This window comes from Dipodomys ordii, unplaced genomic scaffold (assembly GCF_000151885.1).
Source record: "Dipodomys ordii isolate 6190 unplaced genomic scaffold, Dord_2.0 Scaffold131, whole genome shotgun sequence".
Classification (NCBI taxonomy): domain Eukaryota; kingdom Metazoa; phylum Chordata; class Mammalia; order Rodentia; family Heteromyidae; genus Dipodomys; species Dipodomys ordii.
In genome coordinates, this window is record NW_012267347.1 from 2,458,655 (window position 1) to 2,480,842 (window position 22,188).

General features: G+C 37.6%; 2 protein-coding genes and 1 pseudogene across 2 annotated transcripts; all 3 read left to right on the plus strand.

The window, feature by feature from the left end:
• Positions 1-449: 449 nt before the first annotated feature.
• Positions 450-1,391, plus strand: LOC105996486 (olfactory receptor 10J3-like). Its single transcript, XM_013030573.1, has one exon. The coding sequence runs from the start codon at positions 450-452 to the stop codon at positions 1,389-1,391; it is 942 nt and encodes a 313-aa protein (XP_012886027.1).
• A 10,533-nt stretch (positions 1,392-11,924) lies between these two features.
• Positions 11,925-12,866, plus strand: LOC105996487 (olfactory receptor 10J4-like). Its single transcript, XM_013030575.1, has one exon. It carries the CDS (start codon positions 11,925-11,927, stop codon positions 12,864-12,866), a length of 942 nt encoding a protein of 313 aa, XP_012886029.1.
• An 8,025-nt stretch (positions 12,867-20,891) lies between these two features.
• Positions 20,892-21,832, plus strand: LOC105996420 (annotated as a pseudogene).
• The last annotated feature ends 356 nt before the right edge of the window (positions 21,833-22,188 follow it).

A 22,188-nucleotide genomic window follows, 5' to 3' on the forward strand; every position in this document is an offset into this window, starting at 1 on the left:
TTAAATGTTGCCACAGATAGCAAATGTTTAAATGATTTTAGCACCATTAGTAAAACATACCTTAAAATTAAACATAGGACTATAATATAATGTCGCACTTGTAGTTTCTTGCTATATAAACAAAAATCAAAATAAAGTACTCTTTCTACAGACTTTTTTTTCCACATTCTTCCTGCTTCCCCTCTCATTTGCATCTCTGAAATCAATCCTAAGTCCTCTAAAGTAACCTTCCTACAGTGCCCATGGAAAGAGTGAGAAATAAGGAAGAATGAAGCATTGGTCAACAGCTGAACATCGCTTCTGGCTTCTGGCATGAGCTGGCTTCTGGCACCTTGCATAGAATGGATGCACTGTCCACTAACAGCATGGTCCACCCTACTGTGTTTCATGGTTTACACAGCACACGTATCTTTTCTTTTCCCAGCTACTTCAAACCTAGACCTGTCTTGATGTCAAAGCCAAACTCCACGTTCGTGACTGAGTTCCTCTTTGAAGGCTTCTCCAGCTTTCAGTGGCACCACAGGCTGGCACTCTTTATGGTGTTCCTGACACTGTACCTGATAACTCTGTCTGGCAACGTGATCATTATAACCATTATTCGCCTGGACCGTCACCTGCACACTCCTATGTACTTCTTTCTAAGCATCTTCTCCATCTCTGAGACCTGCTACACTGTGACCATCATTCCACGGATGCTTTTTGGCCTCCTCAGCCCTCAGCAGACTATTTCTTTTCAGGGCTGTGCCACCCAGCTCTTCTTCTATCTAACCTTTGGCATCAACAACTGCTTCCTGCTTGTAGTTATGGGATATGATCGCTATGTGGCCATCTGCAACCCCCTAAGATACTCAGTCATCATGGGTAAGACTGCCTGTCTCTACTTGGCAACTGGGTCACTGGGAATTGGCCTGGGCATGGCCATTGTCCAGGTAACTTCTGTGTTTGGCCTGCCCTTTTGTGATGGCTTTGTCATCCCCCACTTCTTCTGTGATGTGAGACCCCTGCTGAAGTTGTCCTGCACAGACACCATTGCAAATGAGATCATCAACTTTGTTGTCAGTGTCTGTGTTCTTATTCTGCCCATGTGCTTGATCTTCATCTCCTATGTCCTCATCATCTCCACCATCCTTAAGATTGCTTCATCTGAGGGGCGGAAGAAGACCTTTGCTACCTGTGCCTCCCACCTCACCGTGGTCATCATCCACTATGGCTGTACTTCTATTGTCTACCTCAAGCCTAAGTCACAGAATTTTTGGGGGCAGGACAGACTTATCTATGTGACCTACACTGTCATCACCCCCCTGCTGAACCCAGTTGTCTACAGCCTGAGGAATAAGGAGGCCAAAGATGCCTTGCGCCGAGCCTTGGGACTAAAAATCCTCTCGTCTTAATCAGAATTGTTTGTTCAAGAATTTCTGTGTGTGTGTGTGTGTGTGTGTGTGTGTGTGTGTGTGTATAAAATGTATGTATAATAATATATGATATACTTAATGATACAATATACATCATATTCTACAATGCCTTTAATTATGACATCAAGAAACACAGGCTAGTTGACTTGAATGAAAAAACAAGGAGGTTCCTTTTATAGTAGCTATATTTCTCTGGGTGTTGCTATAGAACAGTAAGGAAATCAACAGGAGAAGACAATGGAAAGACGTGCTTGTCTCTGCTACTCATGCCCGATTGCACTGGTATGTGCTTGCACAAAGCTAAACACATCCAGAGAATAGATTTGGTAATTTTTATAACTGCAAGGGGATATCAATTAAAGTAGAGTTCTAAAAATCTCATTATGTCTCTACTGGAATCTACGATCAGAGCTTTTCTATTTTGCTCAGCTTTTTTGGCTCATAGCCAGTGCTCTATCATTTGAACCAGGTCACCACTTCCAGCTTTTGCTGACTAAATAAAGGTAACTTGCTGGATTTTGTGATCTGCAAAAGCTTTAAACCTTGGTCCTTCAGATCTCAGCCTCCTGGTTACTAGGAGTGTAGGATTTATATAGCATTGCCTGGTAACAACAAATGGGTTTTAATAACCCAAGGAAGAACTCTTTATTGTTGGAGAGGTTGTCAGAGTGAATTATACAACCATTACTGTTAAGTGAGGAAACAAAGAAGTGTCCATGCCCCAGAAATGGTGGGACAAAGAGTGAACTAATTCAGCAGTGATACTCACCAGCGACTATGTTGGAAATGAACTGTACAACTTGTGGGGGAGGAGGACCAGAAGGGAAAACAAGGGAAGAGGTTAAAAAAATGTACTCATTGCATATGACTGCAACACCTCTGTACATCACCTTTACAATAAAAATAAGTCTCTGTGCCATAGATTTTCTTACATTCTGTTTTTTGCACACTCTGAAATTGAATCATAGCCAGGGAATCATCAAAATATTGGCAGTATATACAAATCTTCCCTAAATGACACAGAAGTATATCTCAACTCTTAGAAAACAACAAACATCAGGTACAGAGAACAAGAAGTTGAGCTGTACCCAGTTCTGAGAGGCACAGGAGAGAAAATGACTGAAAAGTAGAAAATCCTTGAAAGGTGAATTAAAAAAGCAATAAGTTCACCACAGGAAGAAACAACATAGAGGTCAGAAGAAACAAAGTAAAAGCAGAAAGCCTTTTGTGGGGACACTTAAGCTCTATGAAAGATTGTTACCAACATAAGTGCCTTAAATTTAACTTTTACAATACTGATGAAGAAACAGAAGGTTGAAGCTTCATTTGGGAATTAGGAAACTCCTAAACCAGCTATTATTTCACTAGTTTGTTGGATCCCTTTAACTTTAACAGAGTTCAGAACAATATTTCACATCTTCATATCACAAAAGGTAAAAGCAGATATGCTAGTACCAGGAAGGGTCTTCTCCTTTACCCTTTCCTCCCTTCTGGGGAACATTGAGGTGCACCCCAAAATAGCCAATCCTGTGGCATGACCCAGCAGAGGCAGAATCTCGCCATGTTTAGATCAACAGGATGCTTTGCAGAAAGAGAAAAAAGAAAAAAAGGAGAAACTGGCATGTGTAGCAATGAAAGATATATTTCTCCAGTGTCCAGATTTCCAGAAATGATAGAGTCCTTTCATTTCTGTGAATTTGGTCAAAATACAATTGAAGGAATGTTTACTTAGCAGTTCTTTGAATCCATTTCAAAGACGTTGAGGAAAGGCTAAAGGTTCAATGAAGTAGCAGGTGAATGCAGCTGGTGTTTGAGTTCACTGCCAGATTGCATCTTCAGGGTCCACACAGGTGAACCTTGGGCTCAGGGCTCTCAGTGAGTCTCTTTCAGGAATTGTTAAGAAGCTTTTTCCCCCTTTTAGTTCATGTATATTTTCCCAGGGACCGTTGCTACTAATGATTTGCCAATTTCAGCGTATATTCTGACTTTGAAACAATTATGAAGGGTGCTGTGAGGTCCAGGTCTCTCGTGTGTGAGGGGTCTGAGGATTGTATTGTGTTGTGATTGTATTTTATTTCAATTATTTTTCTTTTCTGTTTCCTTGATTTAAACACAGGTGTAATACAGGAAACATCCTGTAAAGAAACTTCTATACTTACATTTCCATCTCTTCCTTATGGTTTGCGATCTGTACAGTTTTAGAATGCCATTTACAAATCAGTTTTGTTGTTCATGTGAATTTTAAAAAATGATTTAGTCAGTTCGTTGAGCTTTATTTACTGTCAGTTAATTTAGTTGTGAGCAGTACAGATTTATCTTTGTAAAACTAGTTGAAAATAAAAATCTGTATGTATTTCAGAATCCATAAGAGCAACTTCTCTTCCTCCTCCTCTTTTTCTTTTTCCTCCTCTTCTTCCTCTTCTTCTTCCCTTTCTCTTCTTTCTTCTTTTCATCAGTCAAATCCAGAGCCTTGCACATTATGTGCTCTTACAACTTGGCTGGCCTCAGACCAAGTATTATCTTTTTGTTTATCTTCTGAAGATTGTATATGTACAGTTTTACACCTGTGCTCCAAGGTCTATACCGTAGAGACTATTACCCATTGACAGTACTAGGCTGACTGTCCACAATAAAAGAAAACTGACAGTTGGCCTATGCCTTTCAAATTTTCAAGAGGAGAATAGTGGCATTTTAAAAAATGATCCAGTACATGTCTAAAGTCAAAGCTTTTGTATGGGAAAGTTGTGGAGGTTGATGAGGTACTAGATGGGGGACTTAGAATTAGTAAATTATTGTCCAAAGCAGGGCAAATGACCTAAGAGCAGAGCACAGAAGAGAATTCCACTTTGTGAGATTTTCCAGGTTTCTGGGCTGTCAGTACCTCTGCTTCCCACTCAGGGAGCTTCATTGACAGGTGAAGTTCAAAGAGTTGCTGCTGTGCTTTTCATTACTACTGAATGAGAGGATGGGACAGCTCAGCCTTCCTTCAATAAATCAGGAAGGGAAGACAAATCTTTGCAATTTAAAGAGAAAGGCGAAGAAGGGAAAGAGGCAATGGAGGGAAGAAAAGAGAAGACTGGAAAAAAGAGAGGAAAAACAATATATGCTCCATTTTTTTTCCTTAGGGTCAGAACATTTCTTGGAAAAAAAAGGGGGTATGTACTCTTAATGGACAGTTGCCAGTTCTCTTAATGCCCTTATTTATGTTTATATTTCATCTTGATCAGTCACCTCTTCCATCATTTTCCCTCTCTTTCTCCATGTATGTATTCTTATACCCATGTCATCGTTTTCTAGTTCCATGATCCCATATTTACACTAGCCATTACAAATTTATTCAACACTTACTCCTCTTTCCATTCATCTGTTCCCTTCTCACTAGGCTACACACACACACACACACACACACACACACACACACACACACACAAACACACACACATAAACACACACGCACAAACACATGCACACACACATGGCACATGCACAGGCAAGATATTTTCTTTTAACTTCCTAATAGTCATTTAGCTTTTAGCTAAATGTTAATCTGTCGTAGAGCACCTGAGCTATTTCAATAACTTGACCACTATGAATAGTTCTTCAGTGAAAATGAGGAGTGCAGGTACCTTTACTGTATCTTTTCTTGAAATCTTTCTTATGAATGTCCAAGACTAGTATCAATAAATCATAAGCTAGGTGGATTTTTAATTTTTTGAGGAATCCCCATATTGATTTCCATAGTGGTTGCAATATTCATTATTCTTACTGACAATGTTTTAGAGTTTTCTTTCCCCTCACAACATTGCCAGCATTTATTGTTTTTCATATTCTTGATGGTGATCATTCTGACTGGAGTGAGATACAATTTCAATGTTGCTTTGGTTGCTATTTCCTTTATGACTAGAATGTTAGACATTTCTTCATGTATCATTGGACATTTCTACATCTTTTTCTGATAAATGTCTGTTTAGATTCATTGTCTTATTAATTAGATTATTGATTCTTTGAGGAGATAATCTAAAGCTCCTTGTATATTCTGGGATTTGGTTCTTTGAAAAATGTATAATGACAAAGATTTTCTCCCATTCTCTTGGTTGACTTTTTAGCGAGTGAGTGCATCCTTTGCTGTTCAGAAGCAAAGTAGCATAATGTAATCACATTTATAAAACCTCATTTCTATCTGTTGAGCAACTAGAGTTTTATTCAAGGATTTATTCACTATAATGATAAATTCTAGTGTTTAACCTATTCTATCATGTAGAAGTCCCAAAGTTTCAGTACTTTGAGTTTGTATTGGCACAAGGTGAGCAATAGGGGTTCAATTTCAGATTCTATATGTTGTTGCCAATTTGTTGAAAAGACTAACTTTTCTTCAACATATGTTTTGGGCTCCTTTATGAAAAATCTGTTGGCTATAGTCATGTGAATTTATTTCTGGATTTTCTAGTGTGTTTCACAGGTCTTTCTGTCTGTTTTGTGCCATTACCATGCTGTTTCTATTCTTGTCATTTTGTAATATAATTTGAAGCCTGTGTTTTTGATACCTACAGTATTCTTTTTGCCAACTACTTCACTATTTGAAGCCTATAATGCTCTCATACAAATTGCCTTTTAACTCTGTGATAAATGTCATTGGGATTTTGATGACTGTTGTATTAAATGTGTAGATTGATGTTGGCAGCATTGTGCCAAGAGAGTTTAAACTGACTTCAAGCATTAGGGTAGTGGAAGATTGTCCTTGGGAATTATGACAACAGAGATTCATGCATGCTGAAACTCTGCTTGGGGACTTTTACTTCCAATTTCTCACACATGAAGAAGCACTCCACAAAGTCTTAAACTCCTCTCCTCAGACTAGAGAATTGGCCAGAAAATATGACATGTATTGTAGCAGGCCAATTTTAAAATGGAAAATTAGTCTTTGCATCCTAGAGACTGTTTCTAACATCTTAGCCAACTCCTAGTGGTTCTCTTGGGATTGGGAATGAGATGTCTCTGTAACAAGGTCTCCAGGCGCTCTGCTGTTTAGATTGTGTCTCTTGCCATTGATCAATTAGGACTACAGAATATTATTTGGGGAAGAGATGTCCAGCATTTGGGCTAGAAGTTTGTTACCCTTTTAAGAATCTCTAATCCACAATTACTCTTCTGTGCACAAGGAAAGTGTCTTTCAGCAGATGGGATGGCAAAAATTGAAAGGAATTATTTTTATATTTTTCATGTGTCACTTGTTCTCAGATGCAGAAGGACTGCCACAGGCTTTATTCCCTTCCTGGTTAAACAGCAAGTTTCATGTATGGCTTTCTAGGTGGTGTTTAGATTAGGAAATTTCTATTAAACTGTGGCTCTACTCAGGAATTTTCAGTAACCTCAAGGTAAGAAAACACATAGGCTGTTCAGAAAAATATTATTGCTCTACAATCTGACCTAAAGTGAAAAAACTAGTGTGATGTTGAGCCTTAGTAAAATTCTTGGTAACATTTTTCTGCCTATTGGTAAATATCTATATTTTATTTTTCATGTGGCCAATTTTTAACATGGTGCAGATGAATCAGGCTTGAGTTCAACTCTCTCTAGGCAGCAAGAAACACAATGGTTAGGTGAATTTCACTTTCTTATGTGCCAGGATGGGGAGGGATGAAGAACATATGATCCGTTGTGATGCATTAAGTAACAGAAAGAAAATGACTTTCAGGAATCTTGCAAAGTGAGTGGGCTGTGTAATCTGGAGAAAAGGGGCATAAAATTCTTGAAAGACACTGAATTGGTTCTGAACCAAAGACTGGCAAAGAATCTATGTTTGCAAATATAATCACAAGGACTATCCTTGCCATATTTTTCTTCCTAGCTCTTGTATACCACTTATATGCATTAAACTACTGAAGAAGCCAATTTTCACTAAAACCTGTTTCCTGGATAAAATCTAGTAAATTTTTTACTTAAATAAACCAAAATATAGAGCAAGTTGAAAAAAATTAGGAAAAGATATGAAGAGTATATTCATCAAGGCCAGATCCTGTTTCACTTTTGTGTGTCATTAATTGAAAAGAATGTAAAGGCAATAAGCAAGCAAACAAAAATCCTCTGAATTTTGTGCAGTTAGTTCATGTTTACATTTCTTACAATTGTTTTTCTTTTGTCTTTCTTTCCTTACCTACATTTTCTAGAACCTATGTGCATAGTCCTACTCTTGATACTGCTTTAAGCCTGTGGCCCACTCTGTACCCTTTTCTGGTTATTCTGTTAGAGTCTGTCACAAACTTGTTCATACAAAACCTTTTAGGGTAATTTACATATGGTTAACATTCTGGATCAAGAACCAAAAAGAATACTTTATGCAAAAAAGTACTTCAGTCAAGTTGTTATCAAAACAATGTTTGTAGATGTCATTGTGTACAAGTATAATATAGCTGTGATTTGACATTAGTGAGCTCTAGATATCAATGATAACACCACAAGGGAATATAGATATCACTTTTGGTTGTTCCTAGATATAGTAACTGGATGAGCTCTTTTGCTCAAAGGAAAGAGCAGAATGTTGAGCAGAATGTTGCCAGGATAGGGAATAGAAAGAAGCAAAATTGAAATTTATATTCCATCTAATCTGCACTTACATTCGGGAGTAGTTCAGCAGTATATAAAATTTTATCCACTGGTACACTTACACAAACCTTCTTTAAAAAATATGAAAGGGGCTGGGAAGGTGGCTCAGTGGTAGGGTGCTTGCCTTGCATGCATGAGGCCCTGGGTTCAATCCCTCAGCACCACATAAGCAGAAAAAGCAAAAACAGTGCTGTGGCACAAGTGGTAGAGTACTAGCCTTGAGCTGAAGGGCTAAGGGACAGCGCACAGGCAAGTCCCACAACTGACAAAAAAAATACTATGAAAAGGCCATATGAGAATGTGGGAAGATAATGGAGAAATCCAAGTATTCAAAGATAATGGTAAAATGCCAAGTATTCAAAGAATTGTTTACAAACCAGGAATGTTTGCTTGAGTCCCACACCTCCAATTCTACTCTCTCCTCCTCTAAATTTCAACTGGCTCATTCATGAAAAATAGAAATGAATAGCATCTAATGACACTACTATTCATCAAGGACTTTCTGTGTGTTAAGGTTCAGATCCCATACTTGAAGTACATTAACCTATTTAATCTTCATAAAGACTTGTTCTTATGTTACCATAATTGATTTACAAATGAGTTTTAATATTGTGCTTAAGATTTTGGAGAGCAATTAAAGGAAGTTTTACAGGAATGCTCAGCAAACAGATATTTCAGAAGAACATAATGGCAACATTCAAAAGGAAGACATAGGGTATGACTGATTGATAGGTAGAAAATGAGTTAGGAAGAAATCCCTATCACATAGAGGTGATGATAGGTATCAAATTTGGGTGTTAGTAGAATGTATGATGTAAACAGGAATAGTTTCTTACTGAATTTGGCTTATTTCATTTACCATCTCCAGTTCTATCCATTTTTCCCCAGAAATGACATAATAATTTTACTCTTCTTTGTGGCTGAATAACTCAGTGTGTGTGTGTGTGTGTGTGTGTGTGTGTGTGTGTGTGTGTGACATTTTCTTTATCTAATCATTGGTTTGGGACAAATAGTATGGTTCTATAACTTGGCTTATTGTGATGAGTACTGCCACAATAATGGATGCTTAGATATTTCTCTTGTATGTGATTTACATTCTTTTGGATTTATACCCCCAAATGTCAGAACAAGACAATATGATGGTTATATGTTTAGTTTCTTGAAGAACCTTCCTATATATATTGGCAGTGACTTAAATATGGTTTTTAGTCCTAAAAACTTTAATGATGTGACATACTTGTAAACAAAGAGATTTTAGAGAGAAACTACTTGGTGGGGAAATAAACATTTGAAGGTGGAGAAGATGATAAGAAGATGAAAATTAGATATGTACATTATAGTTACATATATGAAAGTAGCATGATGAAAGCCACCAAAATATGTTTGAAGGAAAGGAAGAGGTATAAAAAGTAATATAGGTGAAATGAATTGGCTCAAAGTATGTTGTATACCTGTAGTAACACAATGAAATCCTTTTGTACAATTAGATATGCTAACAAAAATAAAATGAAATACAGGAAAAAAAAGACTGGACTAATAAGAAAGCCTCAGGTGGCACAGTTTATGGGTTGGGTAGAAAGTAAAAGCAACTATTCAAGTGATGCTCAGCATCGTGAACAGAGGTAGTGTTGAAATCTGATAAGGTGCAAGCTTAAATCTGCCAATTCCAATGTTGGTTCACTTGGAATAAGATATAAAGTAGATAAGCCTGTTCTTTGCTGTCTCGAAGCCAAAGTAGAATGTGTAGAAATAAAGTTAAACAGAAGATCTGTTTTTTTTCTAATAAAACCAATTTTGTCTTTGTTTTCACAATAGGAAAGACTGTGGCCTACTTGAAGGAACATCAGTAGACACAATTCAATTGCAGGAGTCAAGAGAAGTTTAATATTTATACTAATATGCAATTATTTTTTCACGATATCAGAGGTTAGTTCTGACAGAGTCTACAAGAAGATTATGCTTTTCTAGGCTTTCAGTATGACAGGAGATTTCAAACTAAACATTGCTGGCATTGGGGATTGAAGACTAACAGGACAAAACAGGTATCAGTCTGAGTCCTTGTGGTACCAACTGAAGATGCATTGGAGAGGATGTAAATAGTTGGACACTTGATATATAACCTATCTCTATCTAACCTTTCCATCTTTACCTAACCATCTTTCCAATTGCCAAGTGGTTATTTCTTGACCTATTTAGCAGTTGGGAGGAAAGATAATTGATACCCAATGAACTAAATACATTTTGTATATACATTCTATCATGTAACGATCACAAAAATAAAGGTAAAGGAAGATCTACCACCTTCAAGTGTTTCCTTATGTTCCTTGGTATTTTGTTTTCTTTTGTAGTAAGACAGTTAACAAGAAATCAACTACCTCTAAAAACTTTAAATTTAAATACAGTATTGTTGACTATAGGCATTAGTATGTTGCACAGAAGAGATGAAAAACTAATTCCTGCTGAAGAATGAAAACTTTACAGCACTTGAATTACAATACTCAATTTTCTTTGTTCTCTCCAATGGTCAATGCCACTTATTTCAGGTACCTCATGTTAGTGAAATCATACAATATTTGTACTTTATTAATTAATATTACTACTTATTAGGTTTGTCTATGTTTTATAAATGTAAGAATTCCTTTCTTTAAAGCTGTCAAACAGAACATCTATTATTCAATCCTCTGTAGGTACCACATTTCATTTACCTATCTGGCCATGTTTTCATAAGCTTTCCATAGTAAATAATGCCTTGATACACACACATTATCAAAATGAACTGCATGAAATGGAAATGAGGTTTTGTTCCTTTGATGTTTTTATTTCTTTTTTGTATTGTTTATTTGTTTATCTGTCTTGGGTAGGGTAAAGGGGCACAGAAATGGAGGGACAAAGAGTGAACAAACGTAGCAGCAGCACTCACTAGAAGCTATGGTAAAAATGAAAGAAACAACTTGTGAGTGGGAACAGGAGGGAAAGGGAAAGAGTGATATTGTCCAAAAAATGTCCTCTTCATCTGACTTATGAAACTATAACCCCTCCGAACATCACCTTTATAATAATATTAAAAACAACTTTAAAAACATGCAGATAGAGATACTACCTTCAGGTAGTGAGTATAATTCAGAAATGAAATAAGATGCTCTAAAATCAGTAAATTTCCAGGAAAATGCAAATCAAAACAAGGAGGTGCCCTCTCAACAGGAGGAATGTTATTTAAATATACATATATATATATATATGTATGTGTATATGTGTGTGTGTGTGTATATATATATATATATATATGGATACATATATATGTTACCAGGGATGCTATACTTTGGAAGGATTAGAACCTCATTTTTAAACATAGCTTAAAAATTTAAACACAGAGATAAAAGGTATTGATCATTTTTGCCAGTCCTGGGCTTGAATTCAGGGCCTGAGCACTGTCCCTGAGCTTCTTTTGCTCAACTCTAGCACTCTACCACTTGAGCCTATTCCTGGCCTTTTCTGTTTATGTGGTATGGAGGAATCAAACCCAGGGCTTCATGCATGCTAGGCAAGCACTCTACCACTAAGCCACATCCCCAGCCCCCAAGATATCAATCTTAATTTCTTGCTATATAATCAATAACCTGAAATCAAGTGCTTTTTCCACAATTATCTTTCAATTTCTCTCTACTTTCCTTCTCACCTCCATCTCTGCCTTTAATTCTAGGCATTCTAAAGAAACTTCTTCACAGTACCAAAGAAGGGAGTGGGCAAAAAGGAAGATGGAGCAACTGATCAACTGAACAGTGATATTATTGAAGTCTGAGGACTTGTTCTGCATGGGAACAACAGTAAAGGCATGGTCCACCCTGATCAGTCTCATGGTTCACACAGCATACCTATGTTTTCTTTTCCTTAAAACCTACACCTGCCTCAATGTCAAAGCCAAACTCCACATTTGTGACTGAGTTCCTCTTTGAAGGTTTCTCCAACTTTCAGTGGCACCACAGGTTGATCTTCTTTGTAGTGTTCCTGATATTGTACCTGCTGAACCTGTCCGGAAACATGATTATTGTGACCATTATTCGCTTGGACCGTCACCTGCACACTCCCATGTACTTCTTTCTGTGCATGCTCTCCATCTCTGAGACCTGCTACACTGTGACCATCATTCCACGGATGCTTTTTGGCCTCCTCAATCCTCAGCAGACTATTTCTTTTCCGGGCTGTGGCGCCCAGCTCTTCTTCTATCTAATGTTTGGTGCTAACAACTGCTTCTTGCTCACGGCCATGGGATATGATCGCTATGTGGCCATTTGTAAACCCCTAAGATATTCTGTCATTATGAGCAAAGCAACTTGCACCCGTATACAATTTGTATCACTTGTGACTGGCCTGATCATAGCCACTGTTCATGTAACATATATGTTTAAATTGTCATTCTGTGATAAGTTTGTCATCCCCCACTTCTTTTGTGATGTGAGACCCATGCTGAAACTGTCCTGCACAGATACCACTGTTAATGAAATTATCAATATTGTTTTCAGTCTCTGTGCTCTGGTTCTGCCCATGTGCCTAGTGTTCATCTCCTATGTCCTCATCATCTCCTCCATCCTTAAGATTGCTTCAGCTGAGGGGCGGAAGAAGACCTTTGCCACCTGTGCCTCCCACCTCACGGTGTTCATCATCCACTATGTCTGTGCCTCTTTTGTTTACCTCAAGCCTGAGTCCGAGAGTTCCATGGAGCAGGACAGACTCATCTCAGTGACCTACACTGTCATCACCCCCCTGCTGAACCCTGTTGTCTACAGCATGAGGAATAAGGAGGTCAGAGTTGCTGTGTGCAGAGTCCTAGGGCTAAAATATCTCTCATCATAACCAGGACTGTTTATTCGGGCCTTCAGTTTGTATATATATTTATACAAGTTATGTTAATTTTATGTTGCCTTCAATTATGAGATCAAAAAAGCAAACTTGATGAATTGAGTATGAAAATAAAGTTTCCTCTTGGAATATTCATATTTCTCTGGGTTCTGCTCTACACCAGTGAGAAATAAGCAGATGTAGAATTAGGCAATGGACAAGGGTGTGTCTTTCTACTATTCCTCCCCAAGTGCACTCACACATAATGGCACAAAACTACATAATTCCTGAGAATAGTGTTAATGATTTATAACAAGTTAGTGTCACAAAAATCCAAAAGGGTTGTAAAATACCATAGCAAATAGTTCGAACACAGGTCAGGATGAACTCTTTATTGTTGCAGTAATTGAGGGGCTACATATGTTTCCCTATCCCAGCTTTTCTTGTGCTCCTGTTTCGATAAATGCCAAGCCTGCATTACATTCAAGAAACTGTCAAAACATTAGTGGAAGACCATGTTATAAATGAATATATGTTCTCTGCTTGATTAAAATATGGAATCAAATTTGTATAAAACATGGCATAGAGCTGTACTCAGGTCTGAGAGGCTCAGATGAGAAAACTAAGACTGAAAAATAAAGATATTAATAAGTTGAATTTTTAAAAAAGACAACAAAGCATTAAAGAGGATAGAATAGAATAAGCTAAGTTAAAGTAGAATGCTTTTTGTAGAAGTGACCTAAGCTCTCTGAAATAACATTATATACATAAATGTTTTACATTCAACTTTCATGATACGTTTTAATGAACAGAAGATTGAAGATTTACTTGTGACTGTAACATGAAATTCCTAAGCCTGCCATGGTTAATTTTCAGAAGTTTCATGGATCCTTTTAACTCTTTATCTAGTTCAAAATGAAATTTCATGGCTGTACTTTATAAAAGGTGAAAGCAGGTTTCTGGTTCAAGGAAGGATCCTTTTTCTCATCTTGCCCTACATCTGGGAACACTCATTCACACTGAGCCAGGAAGTTTGTATCACATACAGAATCTACCAGATTTGTGGTATGACCCTGAAGAGGCAAGATATCATCTATGAAAGTGTTTTCATATTATTTTCATTTAAGTTAACATAGGCTAGTTTGAGAAAAAGGAAAAGAAAACAAATGAAAGAAACTAGCATGTGATGGCACCAGGTGCTGGTGGCTCATGCCTAGCTACTCAGGAGGCTGAAATATGGAGATTGAAGTTTAAAACAAGCCTGAGCAGTAACATTTGTACAGTAATGTTTATGAGATTCTTATCTCTAAATAACAACCAAAAAGCCATAAGTGAGCTATTGCTTTAAGTGGTAGAGTGCTAGCCTTAAGCAACAAGTTCAGGGACAATGCCCAGGCCCTGAGCTCAAGCCCAAGGACCTGCATCAAAAAAAAAAAATTAAATCAGGTTTGTTAAGCTCTTGTTACAGTGACTCAATTCATTGCAATTTTATCTTTTTCTTTTATTGTGAAAATACTGTACAGAGAGGTTACAATTACATGGGCAAGGTAATGAGTACATTTCTTATCAAGCATTGTTGCCTCCTCCTTTGTTTCCCCTTCCCATCCCCCCTCACCCCCCTACCCGATCCTCCCCCCCACCAAAGTTGTAAAGTTTTTCGACATAACCAACTTGTACATCTCATTGTGGCAATGGGTCCACCTGTATCCCTATTTAAACAATTTGTTTTTCCCTTCCCCTCCACAAATTATACCAACTGCAATTTTATCTTTATAGGACTGTTTAAAAATAAAAGTTTGTATTCTTTTTTCCTCAGAATCTATGAAGTGTTATTTCCTTTTTTCTTTGTTTCCCTTCGTTTTTTTAAACAGTTCATGATAGCCAACATGGGAAGATTATGGTTTTACTGTCAAGTAGAAGTCTTAAAGTGTAATGCTATAAATTAAAATTTTGAAATGATATTGGATGAAGGGTGAGCAAGGGGTCCAACTTTAGTTATCTGCATATCCAATTCTCCCAGATCCATTTGTCAAAGAGGCTATGTTTTCTTGAATGTGTATTTGTCAAAAGTTAGTTGGCTGCAGTAGTGTAGATTTATTTATGGGTCTTTTAGTCTGTTCTGACAGTCTTTGAGTCTGTTTAGTGCCAGTTCCAACTTGTTTCTGTTATTGTAGTTTTATAGTATCGTCTGAAGTCTGAAAATGTGACATTTCAGCACTTTTTTTCCCACAAGATTGCTTTGCTATTTGAGACCTTGTGCCTTTCCATACAAATTATAGGATGTTGGGCTGGGAATGTGGCTCAGTGATAGAGCACTTGCCTTGCATGCATGAGGCCCTGGGTTCAATTCCTCAGCACCACATAAGCAAAAAGAAAAAAGCCGGAAGTGGCACAGTGGCTCAAGTGGTGAGCGCTAGCTTTGAGCTGAAGAGCTGAGGGACAGCGCCCAGGCCCAGAGTTCAGGCCCCACAACAGGACCCAAAACAAACAAACAAGCAAAAAAACCCCAACAAATTATAGGATGCTGTTGTTGGTGGTGGTGGTCATGGGGCTTGAACTCTGGGCCTGAGTGCTGTCCCTCAGCATTTCAGCTCAAGGCTACAGGGTCACTTCCGGTTTTTCTGGTGGTTTATTGGAGATAAGAGTTTCATGGACTTTCCTGCCAGGGCTGGCTTTGAACTGTGATCCTCAGTCTTAGCCTCCTGAGTATCTTAGGATTACAGGCATGAACCACCAGCACCCAGCTTATAGGAATTTTTTAAATCTCTGTCAAGAATGACATTGGGTTTTTAAATAGACCTTTCATTAAATTTGTAAACTGTCTTTGGCAATATTATGTCAAGAGACTTTTTATTTAAAGCATCAGAGCATTGGTTGTTCTTGTGTGTTCATAATAGCAGAGATTCACACATACTGAAGCCCCACTTGAGAATTGCTCCTTGGAATTTTCCACACATGAAGATACATGCCACAAGGTCTTATACTTCCTTCCCTGGACCCTGGAGAAGTGAACGAAAAGCATTATGGATCTTAGCAAAACCAAAGCTAACCTTAAGAGGGAAAATTCTCCTTTGTACCCCAGAGATTGTTTCTAATAACTTAGACAACTCCTACTCACAAATGTTACACTCAGGATTGGCAAAGGAGCTGCTTCAGTAACGAGGTCCCCAGGCACTTTGCTGTTTAGATTGTGTCTTCTTCCATTAATCATTTGGGAATAGTAAATAGCATTGGAAAACAGGTGACTAGCATTTTGAACAGAAGTTTGTTACCTTATTAAGAATACCCAACTCCCTGTGAGAGCTCTGTGACTCACAAGTTTCTTTCAGAAGGTTGATGATGAAAATCCAGAAGAATTATGCAGTTTCTATCCTTCAATTTGATTTCAGACACAGAAAGACTGAGATAGTCATTATTCCCTTTCCATCTAAACAGTAAGTTTAATGCATGACATTCTGGATAGTGTCTTGACTAGGTAACTGCTAATAAACCATAGCTTACTTAAGAAATTTAGTGACCTGAAAGAAGAAAAGTCATGAACTGTTTAGGAAAATATCAGTGTTCTATAATGTGATCTAAAATGAAGTGTTTGGTTTTAATAATTTTATGGGCCTTGGCAGCATAACTATTCATTATCTAATATATACAGCCAAATGTCTAGGGTAGTATGTAAGACTCAAGCTTCTGCTCAACTTTTCATAAGATACAGGAAACATGATATCACTTTTTTACATATCAGGACAGGAGAGCTTACTAGAACATACTATCAGCTATTGCATAGCCAGTGAGAGTCTTTTAAAGAAGAAGAATATATTCTCTCATCAAAAGAATATGACCTTTAAGAATCTGGAAAACCATCATATTGCATTGTGACATTAAATTATGCTGGTGAAGTGATTTCATTAATTGAATAGTGAAACATCATGTTCCTAATTTACAAGAGTTCCAGTAAAGTGAAGGAAAAGAAGAATCTGGAAAACTAGGTAATTGAGTTGTATAATATAAAATCAAGGGATATAAAATGCTTAAACAGCCTTTAATTGGGTCTCTACTAAAGTCTGTTAAGGAATACAAGAACCATGTGTACAAAGACCATCTCTACCATTTTTCTCTCCCTAGAACTGGCACAGTACTAATACATTGTAAGTACTGAACACATTAAACAGCAGAAGAAACTGATTTTCATGAAAAATAGGTTTTCTAAATAAAATTCTATAAATTTTTGAGTTAAATAACCCAAAATATAGTGTAAGTAAAAAAATTAGGAAGTAACATGGTTATTTTCTGTTTCTAGGGAAAAGCATAATTAGTACATTCATTTAGGATTAGGCCAAGGACAGATCATGTTTTGCTTTGTGGGCCATTTATTGGAATGAACATAAAGACAATAAAAATTTCAAAATTAAAAATCATGTGATGGTTTTTGCTTTTTGTTGGTCTTTAGATTCTCTGTTGTTTTTCTCTTGCCTTTTCCTTCTTCCCTTGGTTTCCCAGAATCTACATGAACAAACCTGTTCTTGGCACTTATTTGGATGTGTCAATCCACTTTTCACCCTTTACTGGTTATTCTCTTAGAATTTTCCACCTGGTGGTCCAGGCAAAACATTTCTTAGGGTGTTCATAATATTCTGCTGACTGACAGTCTGGATGAGAAATATAAACAGATAGGTCTTCTGGTCAATAGAATGGAGTTAAGTTTTTAAAAACCATGTGCTTTAATTTCAGTGTATGTAAGGGCAATGAAACTGTGATTTGACATTAGGGGGCTCCAGCTATCAGCTATACACAGCAAGGGATCTGGACATTACTACACAGTTCTCCTAGCTATAGTAATTAGGTTTGCTCTTCTGATGCAAGGAAGCAGAAAATGTGGAGCATTACCATGATAAGGATTAGGATTAGGATCAAATTGCAACAGAGTACAATCTGATTGATGCACAGGTATCAATCACTTAGTTTAAAGTTCTTAAAGATCATATGTGAACGTGGAGAGGAATGGCAAAACCCAAAGTCAAGTTTAGGTATTCAAAAGATTATTTACAAATCCAAGATTGTTTCCTTGAATTTCCCATCTCCAATCCAACTCTTCTATGACAAATTGAAACTGACTGATTCATGAAAAATGAAAAAGAGTAACAACTAATAAATATATTATTCATTAAGTACTTCCTGTGTGTCATGGTTCAGGTCACATATTTCAAATGCATTATACCATTGATCTTCATGACAATTTAACATACTACCAAAACCTCTTTAGAAATACTGGACATGTATGAAAGTAGCATGCTTAGAGAAGCAGTGAGGAAATTTATGAAGCAGTGCTCGGCAAAGAGATATTTCAGGAGAACATACGGTAACATTTGAAAGGAAATCATAGGGCATGGCCAACTGAAATGAGGAAAATTAATTAGAAGGCAATCATAGTAACAGAGGGGTGTTGTTTGGTATGGAATTTGGGTGCTGGTAAATGTATAAAGAAAATAGGATTCATTTTTTTTTCGAGCTTGGCTTATCTCACCAAGAATCATGATCTCCAGTTCTACAAATGACTTAATAATTTTCACCTTCCTTTATGGTTGAATATTTTCTCATTGGAGAATATTTTGTTTTCTAATTATTGATGGCTAGACAATGAGTCTGATTCCATATCATGTAAAGTGTGAATAGTGTTATTACAATCATAGGTGTATCTCTCTTGTATGTGAATTTTTTTGGATATATCCAAGAGTCACACAGCAGGATCATATGGTAGGTCTATTTTCAGTTTTCTTTTTTTTTTACTTTTTTTTTTTTTGGTCAGTTGTGGGGCCTGAACTATGGGCCTGGGTGCTGTCCCTCAGCTCTTCAGCTCAAGGCTAGCGCTCTACCACTTGAGCCACAGCACCACTTCTGGCTTTTTCTGCTTATGTGGTGTTGAATTGAACCCAGGGCCTCATGCATGTAAGGCAAGCATTCTACCACTGAGCCACCTTCCCAGCCCCTATTTTCAGTTTTTTTGAGAACCATCATATGGACTTTGATAGTGAATCAAATGTGGAATCTAGTTCCAAAAACTGTAACAGTATGGCATGTTTGTAAAAGACTATTTTGGGGGAAGAAACCACTTGGTGGGGAAAGAGAAAATAGAGAATTACTGGAAGTTGGATATTATAGACATATACTGTACATGTATGAAAGTAGTAAATAGAAGTCATAAAAACCTGATTAAATGAATACCAAGATATATATTCAAAAACTTTTTTTCTTTCATGCGATTGTTTCTAATACATTTATAAGATTATTTCTTTGTTGCTTTGTATGTCCCTCCCCCACGGTATAACCCCTGCTTTCACTGTATTTGATGTCGGTATAATTTGTGGAGGGGAAGGGAAAAACAAATAGTTTAAATAGGGATACAGGTGGACCCATTGCAACAATGAGATGTACAAGTCGTTATGCAGAAAAACGAACTTTACAACTTTGGTGGGGGGCGAGGGGTAGGAGGATTGGGTTAAGGGGCGGGGAGACAATGGGAAGGGATAGGAAGGGGAAACAAAGGAGGAGGCTACAACTTGATAAGAAATGTACTCATTATCTTGCCCATGTAATTGTAACCCTTCTGTACAGTATTTTCACAATAAAAAAAAAGAAAGTTGAAAGGAGGAAGAGACCTTAAGAAAGAATAACACAAATGGAGGTAATTTGATGAAAGCACATGATTTATGTTATAAACAACAATGAATCCTCTTTTTCACAATTATTTGTTCTAAAACTGCAAAAGGTAACATGAACATCACAAAAAGGAAAGGTGTTGGAGGAGACACTTCCTTTGAGATATACAGAAAGGAAAAGAAAGATATTCCATTGATTCTCAGATTTGTAAGTGGAGGTAATGGTGGAAACCTAGCTAAGATCCAAGGTTAAATTTGCCTAGTAGAGGCCTTCAAGACAAGTTCACTGGAGTAAGACAATAAGGAACCAACTCCTTCCTACCATTAACCCAGCATAGAATGTAGAAATGAAGTAAACTACACAAATGGTCTTTTCTGAGAAAATAAATTTTCTCTTTGCTGTCACATGAGAAAAAACTCGGAGCCTTCTTGAAAGACATCATTAGGTTCAATGCAGACTCTTCCTTTCTGTGACAGGAGTCAAATAGATGAGCTTAGCAGCCATACTGCCTTAACCAATTATTTTGCATGATATTATAGGACAGTCCCTACATGGTCCATAAGAAGACTCAATAGGAGACGTGCTCTCTTTTCTAGTCTTTCAAGATGGCAGTGGATGATGGGGTACTAGGCAGGGATAACTATGATTCCAGGAACTAGATAGGAGAGAACATGTACCACAACGGGCATTGACTAGTGTTGTAGAGTAGAAAGGATACCAGCCTAGACATCTATTCTCTTTTATTAGGTCATTGTTTAGTCAATCTTTCAGGTACTAATTTAAGATGTGTTGAAGAGGATCAAAGGCATAGTGCCAAATATGAATTCATAGGTACCACTTTGAGATTCTGACTTAAATTCAAGAATGGTGTAGGATGCTCAATAATACTATTTCTCAGGGAAATGCCAATTGAAACAACAGGGAATAACTCTCAACAGCCAATGGACATTATTCTTATAAAAGTTTACATTTTACAAATGTTGGAAGGTTTGGAGCACTGCTTTTAAGATATCTTAAAAATGTAATGGTACAACTACAATGTTATCTAGAAAATACAGTTTCTTGTCTTATAATCAATACTTGAAACAAAGGTAGCAATTTCCACAATTTCTTTCAACTTTTTTCTACATTTTCTCTCATCTCCATCTCAGTCCTAAAGATCTTAAGGTAATTTGCTTACTGCACCAAAAAGTGAATGGGCAAAAAAAAAGACTACTAAGTAAATGATCAAAAGCTGGCCACTGATGTTCCTGGAGTCTGGAAATTTTGTTTGGATGAATACAAATTAATTAAAGGCATGGTCCATTCTACCCTGTTTCATGATTCACATAGCACCCCTGTTATTTTTTTCTTCCTTTTTCCAGATTCATCAAACATATCCCTGCTACAATGTCAAAGCCCAACTCCACTTTCCTGACTGAGTTCCTCTTTGAAGGTTTTTCCAACTTTCAGTGGCACCACAGGTTGACCTTCTTTGTGGTGTTCCTGACATTGTACCTGCTGACCCTGTCCGGAAACGTGATTATTGTGACCATTATTCGCTTGGACCGTCACCTGCACACTCCCATGTACTTCTTTCTGAGCATGCTCTCCATCTCTGAGACCTGCTACACTGTGACCATCATTCCACGGATGCTTTTTGGCCTCCTCAATCCTCAGCAGACTATTTCTTTTCAGGGCTGTGCCACCCAGCTCTTCTTCTATCTAATGTTTGGTGCTAACAACTGCTTCTTGCTCACAGCCATGGGATATGATCGCTATGTGGCCATCTGCAACCCCCTAAGATACTCAGTCATCATGGGTAAGACGGCCTGTCTCTACTTGGCATCTGGGTCACTGGGAATTGGACTGGCATAGCGACTGTCCAGGTAACTTCTGTGTTTGGCCTGCCCTTTTGTGATGGCTTTGTCATTTCTCATTTTTTCTGTGATGTGAGACCCCTGCTGAAGTTGTCCTGCACAGACACCACTGTCAATGAGATTATCACTTTGGTTATCAGTGTCTGTGTTCTTGTTCTGCCCATGTGCCTGGTGTTCATCTCCTATGTCCTCATCATCTCCACCATCCTTAAGATTGCTTCGTCTGAGGGGCGGAAGAAGGCCTTTGCCACCTGTGCCTCCCACCTCACCGTGGTCATCATCCACTATGGCTGTGCTTCTATTGTCTACCTCAAGCCTAAGTCTCAGAGTTCTGTGGGGCAGGACAGACTCATCTCAGTGACCTACACTGTCATCACGCCCCTGCTGAACCCTGTTGTCTACAGCCTGAGGAATAAGGAAGTCAAAGATGCTATGCGCAGAGTCCTGGGGCTAAAAATCCTCTCTCCTTAATCAGGGTTGTTTGTTCAGTGATTTTAATGAGTTTCTAGATATGTATTGAACTAGTGAATTCTATGGTACCTTTAATTACAAGTTCAAGAAAAGAAGACTGGTTTAAATGATTGTAAAACAAGAATCTTCCTTTTGGAATAATTCTACTTCTCTGGAGCAATGAGAAAATGGATAGGCATGCACTGAATGCAGTGGATAGCTATGCATCATTATGCTAATTATTTTCAAATACACACATACAAACTTGCACAAAGCTACACACATTTTGGGAATACTTTTAGGTATGTACATAATTATGTGACCTATGTGAGAATACTTTTAATTTTTTTGGGAGGTCCGGTTGTGGGGCCTGAACT